General features: G+C 48.6%; 1 protein-coding gene across 1 annotated transcript; it reads right to left on the bottom strand.

Moving 5' to 3' along the window:
- Nucleotides 1-10892: 10892 nt before the first annotated feature.
- On the bottom strand, nucleotides 10893-13917 carry LOC121590344. Its single transcript, XM_041909940.1, has 3 exons — nucleotides 13766-13917; nucleotides 12166-13609; nucleotides 10893-10991 (listed from the first exon to the last, which is right to left on the bottom strand). Exons 1-3 carry the CDS (start codon nucleotides 13915-13917, stop codon nucleotides 10893-10895), a joined length of 1695 nt encoding a protein of 564 aa, XP_041765874.1.
- Nucleotides 13918-14586: the final 669 nt, after the last annotated feature.

The following is a 14586-nucleotide window of genomic DNA, read 5'->3' as shown; positions in this document are numbered from 1 at the left end:
CCTGGCGTCTCTTGTAGTGATGCTACGACCATCGGTGAGTTCGAGACCCAGTTACGTATTTCAAACCCTCCGCAAGCGTGGATGTAGCGGACCGTTTTTGCTAATTCACTAGCTTCTTCTTCTGATTCCACGCTTGCCAACATGTCATCGACGTAATGTTCATCTTTTATGCTTTCCACGGCTCGAGGGTATTCGGCTTTAAATCTGTCTGCGTTAAGATTCTTGACGTATTGTGCGGCGCTCGGTGAACATGACGCTCCAAATGTCATCACGGTGACGACGTAAACATCCGGATCTGAGTATGGATCGTCGCCTTCCCAAAATATCATCTGGCTCCGTTGGTCTTCCTTGCTAATGTTCACTCTATGAAACATTTCTCGGATGTCGCCCACGATTCCTACTCGAAATTCTCTGAACTTGAAGAGTACCGGGAGTAGCCCGGCTAACATGTCGGGACCGGGGAGAAGAAATGAATTTAAAGAAACCCCACGTACCTTTGCCGCCGCGTCGAACACCATTCGAATCTTTCCTGGTTTATTAGGATTGACAACCGGGAAGATGGGCAGGTACCAATCTTTATTACTTCTCTCGTTCAGTTCATCGTCGGTTAGGCGTCTGATGTATCCTTTTTCCTTGTAATCTGCCATTTTTTCTCGTACTGCCTTTGCTAAAATGGGATCATTTTTTAATTTTCGTTGTAGGCATACATACCGCTTCAACGCGACAGATCTGTTGCAAGGCAGCTTGATGTCGTCATATCGCCAAAGGAGGCCGGTTTCGTAGCGATGGCCGTCAAATTTCGTCTTCCGTTCCAGCAACGTGAGAGCCCGTTCGTTGTCTTTGGATTCTCTTAAGCGCACTGTCTTATCGATGCCGACCGATTCCAGGGCGAAATGTTCTTTTACCGCAGCAGTAAGACCATCGTCAGGCTCATTGCACACACATATGTGCAAGGAAGGCAGAGTAGATCCCGGCGTATTAGTGGCCACTGAACATGGTCCCCCCAACACCCAACCCAAGCGGGTTTTCGAGGCGATTGGCTCGTCACGTCTCCCCTCTACACTCCTCAGAGATTGTCCCATGCTACAATTATCTACGCCAATCAACAAGCGCGGCTCTGCGTTAGCATAAGACTCCAAGGGCAGACCCTGCAGATATGCGTATCTTTTAACAAGCTGCGACACATTCATGGACTGTTTGGGAAGAGCTAGTTTGCGAACTGTGCGGACGGCTGAAAGTTCGTATATCGCTGTCGAAGTTTGCTTTCCCGAAATGCGTACCGCTAGACGAACAGAATTTTTCTCTTCACGTGTGACGTCACCGGTCCATTGGACGCATAGCGGATGTGGCGTTCCCTTCAAACCAAGTTCGTCTACCAGCTCGTGGTCCATGAAGGTTGACGTGGAACCGTCATCGAGAAAAGCGTAAGTTTCGATTTTTGCTTTCGGTCCGTGGAGTACAACTGGAACGTATTTCAATAAGACGCTTTCGTTAGTTCACGAATGAGTATTAATACGAATACCTTTTGTTTCATGTGCTGACGTCTCGGAACTTCCGGGGAGGCCATCGTCCTGGTGCAGAAGCGCGTGATGAAGGAGGTTGCATCCGTTGACGCCGCACGCGTTCGTGACGGGACACCTACCATAGTGATATCGCAGGCACTTGCGGCAGAGTTTTCTCTCGTTTATAAAGGCCCTTCTCGCTGCTACCGACGTTCTTAAGAATTTCACACATTTACAAAGAGATTCACACGTACCCCCACATAATATGCACGATAAAAGCAGAGAGTCACTAGTCGGCGAATGAGGCAGGCAGTCCTCTTGCACGACGGTTGTGTTACAGTATGCGTTACCTTGGCGACCTGTTGCATGCTGATTTATCCCGACCGTCGTTCGATGTGGCAAATATCGCTGATTGCTGTTCCGGGGGGAGGGACACTCCTCTCCGTTCGTTCAAGTCTGTCGGGCATATCGATGACCGCGCACAGATCATCAGCCAACTCGTCAATCCACCGTCCAAATTGGAGCACATTAACATCACGTGACCGTTTCTTCAGCCGTGCCCATTCAATACATAGCATGGGTGGCAACTTCTTCGTCAGTTCCTTGAGGAGCACCACGTCATACATATAGTCGAGCAGTCCCGACACTTGTACGGTCGCAATCAACCTTTTAACAGCGAACCCAAATTCAACTATCGTGTCGAGCCTCTCCATCCTAGGTGCAGGCAGCTTCTTGACGCTCTCAACCGCTCGATCTACTATCAAGTCCGGTCGGCCGTAGCGAGCTCGCAAAGTGCTCATAACTTCCTTCAACCCATCTGGAAACAATAGCAAATGTCCGACGGTATCTAATGCAGCACCTTTGAGGCAGTGCTGGAGTCGCACTAAATTGTCGTCGTCGGTATAGTTGGATGCAATAGTAGTGCGTGTATACGTCGCGATAAAACGCGGCCACTCTTCGACAGACCCCGAAAACGTCGGTAAGTCTCGTGGAAACCCTTGGCGGGCTGCTATTTGACTGTGGTTTAAGAGTGTGTTCAGTGCTGGCGTTTGTTGTGCGAGTGTGTTAGTGTGAGCGGTCATGTGCGGGTCAGTGTAATTTGTGCGCATAAAGTGTCCTGATGTACGTGGTATACCCGATCCTCTCGCGTCGAATACATTATACCCAGGGCAAGTAGTGCGTTCTCCGTAGGGCACACGTTCACGGTACGTTGCACGTTCATCATAATTCGCGCGTTCGCCGTAAGTGCCGCGTTCTTCGTACGTCGCTTGTTCGCCGTGTGCCGCGTGTTCACCGTGTGTCGTGCGTTCACTGTAAGCCGTGCGCTCACCGTACGCTGCGCTCTCACCATACGCCAGGCGCTCATTGTAGTTCACTCGTTCATTTTGCAACGCATGTTCATTTAGGGCTACGCGTTCATTATAAGCCACACGTTCATCGTACCCTTTATTGAGTGGCGCAGATTTGTCACAAGGCGCTCGCGCAAGACGCCTCGTCCCTTCGCCATCCGTATAAGTAACTCGCGCGCCATGATTACTTTGATGTTCCCGAGGATCTTGACCTCTGGTGACGCCATTTACTCTACGTTCGGTCTGCCTCATAGAACTTTCCATCCCGCGGATCCATTCTTCGAACGCGGCTCGATCCTCGTACTCATTTCGCGAAGTGCGATGAGCTCACGTTCAATCTCCGCTACTCGCTGTCGTCGTTCGTGCGCTGGCATACGAACGATTTCACCCTCCACTCGTTTGTCGTCCCTTGTTCCGCCTACGTGGCTTCGGTAGGATTCACCATCAAAGCTACCAGCGGTTAATCCTGGCGCTCTGGAGCTAGTATCCGACGTTGTCTTGCCTCGCACCTGCCCTTCTGATACAGACTGGCTCGTGCCCGCTACCACCGGGGATACCGCCGATTCCTGCTCTAGGATGGGGCTCGTTGACGCTGCAATGGACCGAGCGTCATCACGTCCCATTGTCGGGCTCATTACGGGGGTAGAGTTGCAATCCTGCCCGACTTTGCACGAATCTTTCGCCTGCTCCATTTCACCTTTCACCGCACTACAGCTCTCCTATACCACCACACGGGAACAATCGCGATCGCGAGAATTGGGTATCGCAGCGCAGTATCACTTCACCGATATACTTTAACACCACACGCGATGAAAATTAGCTTAGCACTAATTTTTTGGAATGTTAGAAACTAACAAAGAAACCGAATTTTTTAGGCTTGGGCGGGGTGCCAAAAAATTAGTTTTTATTTTAGGCGTTTTGTGGCTTGCTCTCTCGGTGAATTCGTTTTACTGAAAAGGGGCAGAAACTGCCGTTCGTTCCCTATTTAAACTATTTTTTGTCCTATCTGCGATGCGCTTGGCTGACAGTTCGGCGGAACCCTACAACGGTTACAACACACGGTGTTGTTTACATTTATCCGAAGGTGCATTAAAGAGATCTTGTGATGGAATACAGAATCATAGTGTATGTAGTCGAGGTGGTCTCGTAGCATGTTTTTATAACCAAATTTGAATATCACTTTTGGACAGGATGGGTGAAAACTTTTGTTCAAACAAGCTTTCTGGAGGCTTACGAATACTCAAAACAAAGAAAGCGGAGAAGCGATAAAAATAAGCCTTCTAAATTCATACACCTTAGGATAAGCCCGCCTGTATACTATACCAACTTTAATAGCTTCTCGAAAATTGCTATACAATGCAAACAGCTGACAGGCTGAAATTTCAGCCTACGAACTTAAAACGGAAAGGGCCCCAATGATGGATACTCACCAGACGAACGGCATTAAGAATCTTTCTATAAGAATACCACCGAACGTGACGATAGCGGTAGATATATTGTTCGCCTACCGAAACAACCCGACTTTAATGAAAATCTCGGCATTTCTAGACCTCAGGCCATTCGTCGTTTTGAGCTTCTCGAGCGGAGATTGGAACGTGATCCAGCACTTCGAGAAGCATACCAAGACTGGGGCAAAAGCTGGGGCAAGCTGAATACTGTGATATATGGTTTGTCTCCATCATCGTTCTTGGCCACTCGTACATTGCTGCAGCTCGCGAGCTTCACCCACGCTGTTTGCTCCACCGATGAAGTCGTCTACATAAAAATTGTGTCCTAGTGTGGGTGAAGCTAGTGGAAAGTCAGCACTTTCATCTTCCGCAAGCTGCAGCAATGTACGAGTGGCCTAGAACGATGATGGAGACAAACCATATGTCGCTAAATAAAACGGCCACGTGGGCGCAGGACCAGTCACCCAGTCCCATGGAACAATCGACTACGGAAAGCAACAGCAAGTTACGAAACGGACTTAACGATACCGACCCAACGCAATGCCCCCGGACAACGATTAAAATGGGCTCATGGAACGTACGCACTCTTAGCAACGCCGGAGCCTTGAAACAAATTGATGACGCCCTAGCCACACTGAGCATGGACCTCGTAGCTCTACAAGAGATTCGGTGGCTAGGGAACGGTGTGCACAACAGGCGTGGTAAGTAATGCTACGACATTTACTACAGCTGCCACGACCGCCACCACGTGCTCGGAACGGGTTTCGCCGTAGGTCCCCGGCTGAAATCCGTAATGATAGATTTCAAGGCTATAAACGATAGGCTATGCACCCTGCGCATGCGAGGCAAATTCTTCAATATAAGCCTACGGCCGCCTCGCTAGAATCGTAGATGCGTGCCCCAGGCATGACCTCAAAATCATCCTGGGGGACTTCAACGCAAAATTCGGTAGGGAGCCAATGTACCGCCAATACACTGGCTGTCACAGTCTGCATGAGCACAGTAACGATAATGGTAGTAGATTGGTCCAGTTCGCCGCAGCGAACAATCTGGTTGTAGGAAGTACCAAATTTGCGCGCAAAAAAATCCACAAAATGACGTGGGCGCACCCGGATGGCGAATCCTTCAACCAGATCGACCACGTGTTAATAAGCCGCCGACGACAGTCGAGTCTGTTAAATGTCAGAACTTATCGAGGGGCCAATATCGATTCCGATCACTACTTGGTTGGCCTAGTGATACGTTGTAGAATCGCCCACCCCCGCGACAATGGGGGCGGAGAAAACACGCAGCCTCGGCTCAACACGGACTCTCTAAGGGACATTACTGTCCAACAGGAATTCAAAGCCGCTTTAGACGAGTGTCTTCTACCAGAAAACAGATATGAAACTACGAGCGAGAGGTGGAACGCTCTAAAACAAACATAATAAACTGTGCAAGAAATATACTCCCACCACGTCGTGGCAACACCAATCTGGCTGGTTCGACGATGAATGCAGACAAGTGACCGAACGTAAGAATACTGCAACGGCAACGGCATAGAACGCGGACATGCGCAGAGGAATATTCACGGCTCAGACGCGAAGAGAAACGAGTTCACCGCTCCAAGAAGCATGCGTTGGAAGAGCAAAACATGCGGGAACTCGAGCAAACCAGAGAGGCGTACGGACCGACACGAAAGTTTTACCAAGCGATAGCAGGTCACCGAAACAACGTTGTACCTGCTGTCGCAACAAGGATGGAGATCTGGTCAGTAACCAGCCAGAGGTCCTCTCGCGGTGGGCTCAGTACTTTGATGAATTACTCAACGACCAGCTAAACGAACAGCTAGAAGCGCCACTAGCAGATAGTGTCATGCTACTGCCACCTAGCATAGAAGAAACACGAAAGACTATCCGTCGGCTGAAAAATAACAAGGCACCTGGAACCGACGGAATTGCAGCTGAACTGGTCAAGAATGGAGATGCACGACTAGAAAACGAAATTCATCTAATTGTTACTGAGGTGTGGGATAGCGAATCGATGCCTTGTGATTGGAATCTTGGCATCATCTCCCCGTCTACAAGAAGGGAGACAGATTGGACTGCAACAACTACAGGGGTATTACGGTGTTGAATATCGCCTATAAAATATTCTCCCTGATCCTTCAGGATCGCCTTGCCCCGCACGTCGAAGAGATAGTTGGAAACTATCAATGAGGATTCCGAAACGGAAAATCTACACTGATCAGATCTTCACCATGCGGCAGATCTTGGAGAAGATGGCTGAATACAGAAACGACACATACCATCTCTACATAGACTTCAAAGCCGCATACGATAGCATAGCCAGGGTAAAACTGTACGACGCTATGAGCTCATTTGGAATACCGGCCAAACTGATAAGGCTAGTTAGAATGACTATGACCAACGTCACATGCCAGGTGAGGGCCCTACAAACAACGAGCGGGATATTTTATCATGGTGTGTGTAAAAACCTAGAAATAAGCGGAGAATCGGTGTGAAATACACGGAGGCGAGAGCGCGTTTTGGTTTCAACACAGCTTTGGCACTAATACAGTTACACATGTGGAAATGTGTGCGTTCATTTTCGGCCAGCTCGCTCAGTTTGATCTGCTCACAGCGCTGTGCTGATGTCGGTGTCTCGCTTCCACTGTTGTACCGAAAGTTCCCCTGTGTGATCTCGTTCTTGCTACCACACGAAATCGTCAGTGCAGCTCAATGATCGGCAGCGAGCGGCCGCTCGTGTGTCAGCCTAAGTCCTGGACGATTGGTGTTATGATTTTGTAAAGTGTTCAAGTTTTGTGCAGCTTCAAATAAAACTGCGCGAATGATTCGTAATGCATGTTACGTACATCGCGCAGCTTCATTTCGTACCTTTTTTACAGTAATCAACGTGTACAAAAGGATCTACGCAGATATTCGGCCACTTCAACATTTGCGTCGATGCAGCGATGAATGTTATTTTAGTTTGATATTGTGTATGTAAATGTGTGAAATCGTGTAAAGTTATGTAAATGTTTCAATAAAGTGATGAAAAAAAGATCTACGCGTGTTTGTTTTTTTTTTTGTTTAGCTTTAGATAACAAAAAAATACGCAGCGAGTGTGAGCGATCGCTGAACGAAAGAAACGCACACAGCGCAACACGAAAGAAACTAACACAAGCACACGAAAGGATTGAGAGAGCGCACCGTGTATATTATGGGAGCGGGAGAGAACCGTGGTACCCGTTCCCGCCCCCTTTTTTAAGCCTAGGAATCTTCCATCGGCTTAACTCTAGGTTTTTACGCACACCATGATAAAAATTACCCGCTCTTCGTCCGTAGGGGGTGGATGGAAAACTCTCAGGACCTTTTGCTACCACCAAGGGTCTGCGCCAGGGGGACGCTTGCCTGTCTCTTATTCAACCTGGCGCTAGAGAGGGCCATCTGCGACTCGAGGGTGGAGACTACGGGAACCATCTTCTATAAGTCAACCCAGATCCTGGCATACGCTGATGATATAGACATCATTAGTCTGCGGCTCTCCTATGTAGCAGAAGCCTACCAAGGGATCGAGCAGGCCCCTACGGACAGAGAGCGGGTAATTTTTATCATGGTGTGCGTAAAATTCTAGAGTTAAGCCGATGGAAGATTTTCTAGGCTTGAAAAATGGGGCGGGAACGGGTGCCACGGTTCTCTCCCGCTCCCATGTAAAATACACGGTACGCTCTCTCAATGCTCGCGCCCATACGCGAGCATCCTTTCGTGTGCTTGTGTTTGTTTCTTTCGTGTTGCGCTGTGTGCGTTTCTTTCGTTCAGCGATCGCTCACACTCGCTGCGTATTTTTTTGTTATCTAAAGCTAAACAAAAACGTAAACACGCGTAGATTTTTTTTCATCACTTTATTGAAACATTTACATTTTAACTTTACACGATTTCACACATTTACGTAAGTTGATACACAATATTTGACTAAAATAAAATTGATCGCTCCATCGATGCAAACGTTAAAATGGCCGAATATCTGCGTAGATCCTTTTGTACACGTTGATTACTGTAAAAAAGGTACGAATGAAGCTGCGCGATGTACGTAACATGCATTACGAATCATTCGCGCAGCTTCATTTCAATTCGCACAACACTTGAACACTTGAACACTTTACAAAATCATAACACCAATCGTCCAGGACTTAGGCTGACGCACGTGCGGCCGCGCGCTGCCGATCCTTGAGCTGTACTGACGATTTCGTGTGGTAGCAAGAACGAGAGCACACAGAGGAACTTTCGGTGCAGCAGTGCAAGCGAGACACCGACATCAGCACAGCGCTGTGAGCAGATCAAACTGAGCGAGCTGGCCGAAAATGAACGCACACATTTCTACATGTGAAACTGTGTTAGTGCCAAAACTGTGTCGAAACCAAAACGCGCTCTCGCCTCCGTGTATTTCACACCGATTTTCCGCTTAACTCTAGGTTTTTACACACACCATGATAAGATATCCCGCTCGTTGTTTGTAGGGGCGGCAGAGAGCCTCGGATTGCAGATAAACGAGGCAAAGACCAAACTGATGGTGGCAACATCAGCGGACCTACCAATAAATAATCCGAATCTACGTAGGCGTGATGTACAGATAGGTATACGCACTTTTGAAGTCGTCTCAGAATTCTCCTATCTGGGGTCAAAGGTCAGCAACGACAACAGTATGGAAGCTGAGTTGCGCGCAAGGATGCTGGCGGCCAACCGGTCATTCTACAGCCTGAAAAAGCAGTTCACCTCAAAGAACCTGTCGCTACGGACGAAGCTGGGACTATATAGTACCTATATAGTACCAGTACTCACATACGCCTCTGAGACATGGACACTGTCCAAATCTGACGAAACCCTCTTAGCCGCGTTCGAGAGGAAGATGCTCAGAAGGATAATTGGCCCTGTATGTGTGGAAGGACAATGGAGGAGCCGCTATAATGACGAGCTATACGAGATGTACGGCGACCTCACTGTCGTACAGCGTATAAAGCTCGCCAGGCTCCGGTGGGCTGGCCATGGTGTACGCATGGAAACGGACAACCCAGCCCGTAAAGCCTTTTTGAGCCGTCCACAAGGACAATGGAGGCGTGGAAGGCCCAAATTGAGGTGGCAAGATGGCGTGGAGGCGTCCGCCATTAAGGCCGGGATAACGGACTGGTAGACGAAGGCGCGAGACCGTGAGCGGTTTCGGACACTCCGGAGGCAGGCCAAGACCGCAAAGCGGTTGTAGCGCCGGATAAGTAAGTAATTAACTCGAATCTAATTCTAGCTTTTAGGCTAGAATAATCTAGACTCAAAATGGCAGGCTTGTTTTATGTGTGGTTTTGTATGGAGTGTTTATATGATTTCAGCCTCCAACTGTTGACAGAACCGTCGACAGAACTCCATACAAAAAACTGACAAGAACCGTGAAGGGCTCCGTTGTTCGTGAACGTTCTGTCGCAGTTCTGCATCATTTGACTGCTTTCTTTAGAGACTTTGCAAGTGTTTTACAGCCATTGGGTAACTGTTAGGGAACACCACTTCATCTGTACTCCAAAGTAACCCTGTTACGAACCTCTCATCTTGACGTTTAGTGGTAGGCTCAAGCAAATGTTTGGCCCTAGCTATCTCACTTGTTTCAGGCAACGCGTCAAATTTAACACCAACCTCTTCTAACGTGAAATAATCACGGAGCAGTGTGATCAGGTCTCCGTCACTTTCTTCAGTTTCCCTTTGCACCGCATTGTCGGGTTGTACCGGATCAATGTGCTGCATCAAGACGCCGCTCGTCGTGTTGTTCTACGGTCCATACGCAACCCATCCGAGAGGGCTCCTCACAGCGACCGGCACGCCTGCCTACCCCGTCCGGGCCTCCAGTAGTGTAAGCAGCTCCATATGTTGCAGCCCATAACTTTGGCTCAGCTTTCAGAAATGACGGGATCAGCAGCTCCTGAATATGAGAAAAGTTATTTGTTAGAATTTTGCGGTTGAGTTCTCGCTTCGGCAGACTTAGCTTTTCGACCGTACGAGCGCCGGAAAGCTCGTAACGTCTATCGTCGCCTCGCGCTGAAATCTGCACGTTTACTCACAACGATGCATTCTCCTTTCTCGTCACATCAGCTGTCCAGCTTAGTTTAATGGCTCTGATCTTTCGCTTACGCCAAGGGTGTTGGCAAGGCTGATTTCCATCAAGGTTTAGGATGAACCTTTATCCAGGAAAGCCAGAGTTTCTACGCTTTACGGTCCATGGTGCACTACGACTGGTACGATTCGGAACAGCACACTAGACTTCGTTGTGCCATTATGCGCCAGTAGTTCTGCACAATGTGTCGCTGATGGAAAATTCAGCAAAGCGTTATGGCGAGCCTCGCACCCATTTATCTCGCATCGGAATCGCGATAAGCACCGTCGTAGGCCATGTTGGTTACAGGGTTTCTCAATCCAGCTCAACATCGTAACGTAACACATACAATTCGAATCCGTAAACTCTTTTCGATTTGGTAACACTAGGTTTTGAACGCGTAAAATCCCAACTTGAAACTGGAAAATGTATGTTGGCTGTCTTGTCACCCATTAAACATTTTCCAGATTCGAGTTGGGATTTTACGGTACCACTTCGCGCAACCGTCGCACAGCACCGTCCATATCGTCCACGGTGTTCGTCTTATCGCAGGCACCATAATCGAAGAGATTTTCTTCACTCTGCATTTTTATGCAGTAAATTAATAACTCGCGAAAATACAAGTGTGTAAGTTTAAAACTTTGTTACTTCGGTAAAAATTTCTTCCGGGGTGTTTTAAATAAGATAGTGATCTTTAACGTTGATGCGAATTCTATATTTTAAACTTATCCGATCACACTCGTTTTTGCTTTTTTTTTCTCTTTGGCTCAACAACCGTTGTCGGTCAAGGCCTGCCTGTACCCCACTTGAGGGCTTGGCTTTCAGTGACTTATTGATTACCCCCCATAGCAGGATAGTCATTCCTACGTATGGCGGCACGGTACATTTGGGGCTCGAACCCATGACGGGCATGTTGTTAAGTCGTACGAGTTGACGACTGTACTACGAGACCGGCTTTAGAGACCGGAGACTCGTTTTTGCTACTGGCAATAATTTCGCGCCGTTTCCTGTCTATGCCCTTATGCTCGACCTTTAACGGGGTGTATGGCCGGATACTGGATATTGTCTCCTCATCTGTTTCGTAATGTATATGTTTGCCTCTTTCAGTTAATAACAACCTTTACGCCACCTAGCGGCACCTTTTCTAAAATGGTTTATCTTCATATCTTGGTCGCTAGGTGGCAGCAGTTGTGTTGTTTACATTTTTCACGCAGCCAACACAGTTAACACAAAAACGTGCTAACAAAAGGTTTTGATTGGTTGAATTGTGTAGAGCACCGTGTTCATAAGTTTTTGAAATGTTGACGAGCTATTTGTGAGCCCCATTGGCATTCTTAAGTGTTCCTAATGCCCCTTAGATGTTGAATGGTTTTTGCAGCATCTTTGGGCGCTATGGGTATTTGAAAAAGACCAAAAGATGGTCTCGACCTGTAGCTTCAAGGCGTCTGACACTTTCTCGTACGAGTGTGCCAGTAGCAAAGCTACAGAAAGCTCCAGTCGGGGTAAGCAAACACGCTTTTGCTTACGGGAATCTGCTAGTGGTGCCACTTTGGATTTTGCAGTGATGAGGTTGGTTGTCACACGTCCATCGGTGTTGGTCGAACGCAAGTAAATCGCCGCTCCGTATGCAATAAAATCGCAATCGAACGCAAGTATATCCTTCTCGGATGCATCACAAAAGCAATGCATTTGTAGATTCGTTGCTCGTTGATCGGTTAAGAGCCAGCGTGGAATGTGGATCGTTTGTAGCATGACCAACTTCTCGCGAAACAGGAGCCATCGGTTTTGTAGTGCTGGTGTCAACGGCTCGTCCCAGGCGATCTGACATCTGCACAGCTCTTGAAGAAACAGCTTGGCTTGGATGATAACTGGTTCAACCAGTCTGATTGGGTCGAACAGTTTTGCCACATCCGAAAGCGCGTTTCTTTTGATGTTGATGATGTTATCTGCTTTCCAGCGTGGGATGTTGAACACAAAGGCGTCGGTGGAAACGTTCCACTTCAGTCCGAGTGTCTTGATGATCGGTGACTTTGCATCCAAGTTGAGAATTGTCCTTTCATCTTGCAGATGCTGGGACAGATGTTCGAAGATCTGCCTGTTGTTGGTGGCCCATTTCCGCAAGCAGAATCCACCAGAACCCAGGAGATCGATGAGTTGCTGACATACTCGTTGACCCTCGGGAATGCTGTTTACGCCAGTCAGTATGTCGTCCATGTAGAAGTCTCGTCCGAGGATGGTTGCCGCTTCGCGATGGGTGCTAGCTCCGACCTGAGATAGCACTTGCAGGGTTTTGGTGGCCAAATACGGAGCACATGATGTGCCGTGGGTGACGGTGTTGAGCTGGAACGTCCGTATCGGCCCGATTGGAGAATTTCGCCACAGGATTCGTTGCAGCGGACGATCAATGGCAGCTATGTTGATTTGCCGGTACATCTTCTCGATGTCTGCTACCAGGGCAAATTTTGACATTCTAAACCACAATAGAATGGACATCAGGTCGTCTTGGATAGTGGGTCGGATCATCAGTGCATCGTTTAAAGATGTTCCGGTGTCTGTTGCACACGAAGCGTCGAACACCACTCGGAGTTTAGTGATGGTACTATCTGGTCGCACGATGCAGTGAAGATAGTATGATGGTGAGGAAGTTGTAGCATCGCTCTCGGCTACTTCTGTCATGTGCTGAAGTTCTGCGTACTCCTCGATGAACTGTGTGTAAGCTGTCTTCAATGAGGCATTCGAGGATAGCCGACGTTCCAAGGCAAGGAACCGGCGTGTAGCTATCCCTTTCGAATCCCCAAGAAGAGCCAGCTTCTCCTCTCGCTTCGGTAGCTGCACGATGAATCGACCGTCGGTGTCTCTGGTGGTGGTGGCTGCGAACTGTTTCTCACAATTGCTCTTCTCGACTGATAATGTGCTGGTAGCTCGGCATGACTCCAGCTCCCAGAATTTGCTCAGCTGCTCTTCGATGCTATTACTGCAGACGTGTCCCACGATGGATGAAGATGGTGATGGTACATTGACTCTACCTGCTATCACCCAACCGAAAGCAGTGTTTTGTAGTGTCACTCTTTCGTGGGATAGCTTGATGAGTCCTTCCTTAACGACTTCGTAGTACAGCTCTGCGCCGATGATGAGGTCGATCGGGCCAAGACTGTGAAACGAAGGATCGGCTAGCTGAACTTGACGAGGTATCTGCCAGCTGCTTGTGTTGATACGGCTTGATGGGATCTCACGAGTGAGCTTGCTGAGTACGTGGAACTTTCCGGACGCTGTCTAAACAATGGATCCTTAACAAGCCGGATGTTGTGACGTCACGGAAACTTCTCCGATTCCTCCTATGCGATGATTCTCTTGCCGTTTCGCCACACCCAGCTGTTGAGTAAGGCGCTCGGTAACGATGTTGAGTTGTGCTTCGGAATCCAGCAAGGCACGTACTAGATGACATCGTCCGTGATTGTCCTCTACCTGGACCAGCACGGTTTGCAGCAACACAACACTGTTGTCCATCTGGATGCAACAGTGGGTAAGGGACTGAGGAAGACAGGTAGAACTCGTTGATGGAGCATTCAGCGACTACATGGAGGATTTGGCCAAAGACGCTGCGAGGCTGACGACGATTGACTCTCCCTCAGTGCGCGGGAGCAGCAAGGGAAGGCCTACGAAGGGCTACGTCCACGCGCACGTGGATCCAGATGGAGCGACAACGTCCAGCGCGGCTGAAAGGCAGTGTGTATCCTGTAACGTCGCGGGGCATGTATTGTCGACATGCACTAATTTTCGAGGACTGCCGGTAAAGGATCGATGGAGGCGAGCGCGTGAGCTATCGGTGTGCTTTAGCTGCCTGGAGAAGCACAATTGGCGATCGCAAAAATCGCTCTCGTTGTGGAATCAACGATTGTGCATACCGATATCATGCGCTTCTACACGACCCCGATGCATCAATAGGCTCGCCTTCTACTGCAGACCGAGAACGGCGGCAATTCCCGAGAGCCAGTGGAAATCAGATGCACCAGGTAATAAATAATTATCATCAGTCGAATCCGATGTCAGCGCTTTTTAGAATCGTTCCAGTAACAGCGTATGGACCCGGTGTGATGATAAATACCTTCGCGTTCCTGGACGAAGGCTCGTCAATGACGCTGATGGACGAAGACCTGGCAAAGCAGTTAGGGGTGA

Source organism: Anopheles merus, chromosome X (genome assembly GCF_017562075.2).
Source record: "Anopheles merus strain MAF chromosome X, AmerM5.1, whole genome shotgun sequence".
Taxonomy (NCBI): Eukaryota; Metazoa; Arthropoda; class Insecta; order Diptera; family Culicidae; genus Anopheles; species Anopheles merus.
The sequence above is the reverse complement of the archived record's forward strand: the minus strand, read 5'-3'. Positions and strand labels throughout refer to the sequence as shown.